Source organism: Microtus oregoni, unplaced genomic scaffold (genome assembly GCF_018167655.1).
Source record: "Microtus oregoni isolate MIOR12 unplaced genomic scaffold, Mior012 000091F_ref0000469, whole genome shotgun sequence".
In the NCBI taxonomy this organism is placed as follows: domain Eukaryota; kingdom Metazoa; phylum Chordata; class Mammalia; order Rodentia; family Cricetidae; genus Microtus; species Microtus oregoni.
In genome coordinates, this window is record NW_024544600.1 from 2,276,777 (window position 1) to 2,279,549 (window position 2,773).

At 43.2% G+C, this 2,773-nt stretch overlaps 1 protein-coding gene across 1 annotated transcript; it reads left to right on the forward strand.

The window, feature by feature from the left end:
* The first annotated feature begins 2,040 nt into the window (after positions 1–2,040).
* On the forward strand, positions 2,041–2,544 carry LOC121442339 (keratin-associated protein 9-1-like). The gene has a single exon (XM_041643841.1). It carries the CDS (start codon positions 2,041–2,043, stop codon positions 2,542–2,544), a length of 504 nt encoding a protein of 167 aa, XP_041499775.1.
* The last annotated feature ends 229 nt before the right edge of the window (positions 2,545–2,773 follow it).

The following is a 2,773-nucleotide window of genomic DNA, read 5'->3' on the forward strand; positions in this document are numbered from 1 at the left end:
AGAGAGAGAGAGAGAGAGAGAGAGAGAGAGAGAGAGAGAGAGAGAGAATAAATTTAGAAGTTAAAATCAAAGGGAAAGATAATACAATCACTAACTGGTCCAATTATTTGAAGACTTTTTTAAAAAACAGAAAGTACAAATGACTAAAAGAATACATGAAGAACAATGTCCAACACCACTAGCCACCAGGAAATACAAGTCAAAACATCCTTGAAACTCTGCCTCACTTCCTTCAGGAAGGGCTGTCATCAAGAAAACCAGCAAACACAAGTGCTGGTGAGAATCCAGGGGAAAGGATTTACACACTGTTAATAGTAATGGAAATTGGCATACACTATATAAAAATTAGCATGCAAGATCTTCCAAAAAACTAAAATTAGAACCACCACATGACTATTCCACAGTACATACAACAAAGTACCAGCCTGCCTGCCTGTCAGATGCATGAATAAGATATGGTGCATATAAGGAAGAATAAATGATGTTGTTTTCCAGAAAACATGAAATGTGGAGATCATCTTGATAAGTGAAGTATGTAGGACTCCAAAGGCAAAGGTCAAGTTTCCATCATCTAAGGAAGGGTGGGGACACAAAAGAAGCGATTAGTCAATTTGGGAAGAGAAAGAGAATCAGGAAGAGGCCACAAGGGACATCAAAGAGGGTTATGGTGAGTGAATTTGATCAAACTGTGTTACATGCATTCACAACAATGTTGTGATCAAATGCACTGTTTTGTGAAATCAGTGCAAGCTAATACAAATCAATCAATTTCTTTATGTCATACAAAACAAAAATAGTAGGATTTTTCTTCTGTTTTTTTTTTGTTGTTGTTGTTTGTTTTTTGGACTAGGTGTCCTGGAACTAGCTCTTGTAGATGGGGCTGGCCTCAATCTCACAGAGATCCACCTGTCTCTGCCTCCCAGGTGCTGGGATTAAAGATGTGTGTCACCACCACCAGGCTCAAAAGTGGAAGTTTTAAATTCAAATACATATAGTGCAGCTGGGTGATGCACAGATTTAATCTCAGCACTAAGGAGGAAGAGGCAGAGGGGTCTTTATGAGTTCAAGGCAAGCCTGGTCTATGGAGTTAGTTCCAAAACAGCCAGGACGACACAGAGTAACCTTATATCAAAAACACCAAAAGAAAAACAAGCAAACAAACAAAAAATATAAAGTTAAAAAAGAATCCAAAAATAAATCTAGTAAAAGAAGGACTAGGTTTCTGCAAATGAAAGTGCTAGCATTTCACGATAAGCAAGCTTCCAGATACCCAGATGTGGACGTCCAGCCTTAGTGTCTAAAACAGAAACAATTGTAACAGCATTGTTTTGAATAGTCCCAAACAGTAAACAATTTGTTTTCTTGGAAAAAAATTACAGTGAACGGTGTCAAATTCATTTAGGAAAAGATTACATAAAAAGATTGTACAAACTGAGGGTCATGATGGTGAGGATTGTCACAATCATCCTATCATCAAAGACACAGACTGATTTTGATTTGCAAAGATGTTAAAAGTGATGCCAAGTTTGGAAGACTGACCCGGACCCTTGAAGACAGTAGGAAATAGCTTTTGAGGATGGGCTTTGTGGGCAAACAGACAGGGAACAAGGTGTTGAATCCATCATTGTGAATACAGTACACTCATGCCCAGAGACATTTATAAATCTAAGCACAGGTGGCAGAAGAAAGTTGTAAGAATGAAGGAATCTTGACCTGCCCATAGAGCAGGAGCTACCAAAGACCAGATGACAATGAGAGTTAGAACAAAGCAAGTGGGATTAATCGTTGAGAAACTGGAAAGTGTTCAAGTAAGCTATCCCCAAATAAGAAATGTACTCTTTCAAATGGACAGAATATTAGGTAAGAATTTCCTTCTTCATGAACACAAATTAAATATGGAAATGGTGAACAAAGAAGAAGAGTCTTTCTGATTGGCCTAATCCTGGGAGACTCATGGTATAAAAGGCCCTGACTGGCAAAACTTGCTACCCTGTTGAAAACTCTCCTACGAACAGAGTAAAACCCTCTACACCTGATACCATGGCCCTCTGCTGCTGCCCACCTTGTTGTGAGCCATGTTGCTGCAAGACCACCTGCTGCAAGACCACCTGCTGCCAGCGCTGCTGCTGTGAGCCCAGCTGCCCTGAGTCCAACTGTTGTCAGCCTTGCTGTCTCCCATGTTGCTGCAGCATACCCTGCTGCCAGCCCTGCTGCTGTGATACCACCAGCTGCAAGACCACCTGTTGCAAGCCAACCTGTGTGAACATCTGCTACAGCACACCCTGCTGCCAGCCCTGCTGCTGCCAACCCTGTTGCTGTATGCCTACCTGCTGCCAGCCTTGCTGCTGCCAACCCTGTTGCTGTGTGCCTACCTGCTGCCAGCCTTGCTGCTGTGTGCCCACCTGCTGCCAGCCCTGCTGCTGTGTGCCCAGCTGCTGTGAAAGCACCTGCTGTGGCACCACCTGCTGCAAGGACACCTGTTGCACGCCAACCTGTGTGACCATCAGCTGCAGCACACCCTGCTGCCAACCCTGCTGCTGCTGACCAGCGCCCCTAAGGAATGTCTGCACAGCCATGCTCTCCAGAGAGTTGATGGGCCCTAGGTTTACAAAGTTACACCTTAGCCTTTGCTGACCCCCTTCATGTTCTCACCAGGAAACCTGGCAAATATAAAATTTAACTTAAGTGTGGGAAATGCTGTGAGGAAAGATGGTATCCCTCACATGTTTCTCCTGTCATCTCCAAAGATTATGGATGTCATCTTCATGGGGGC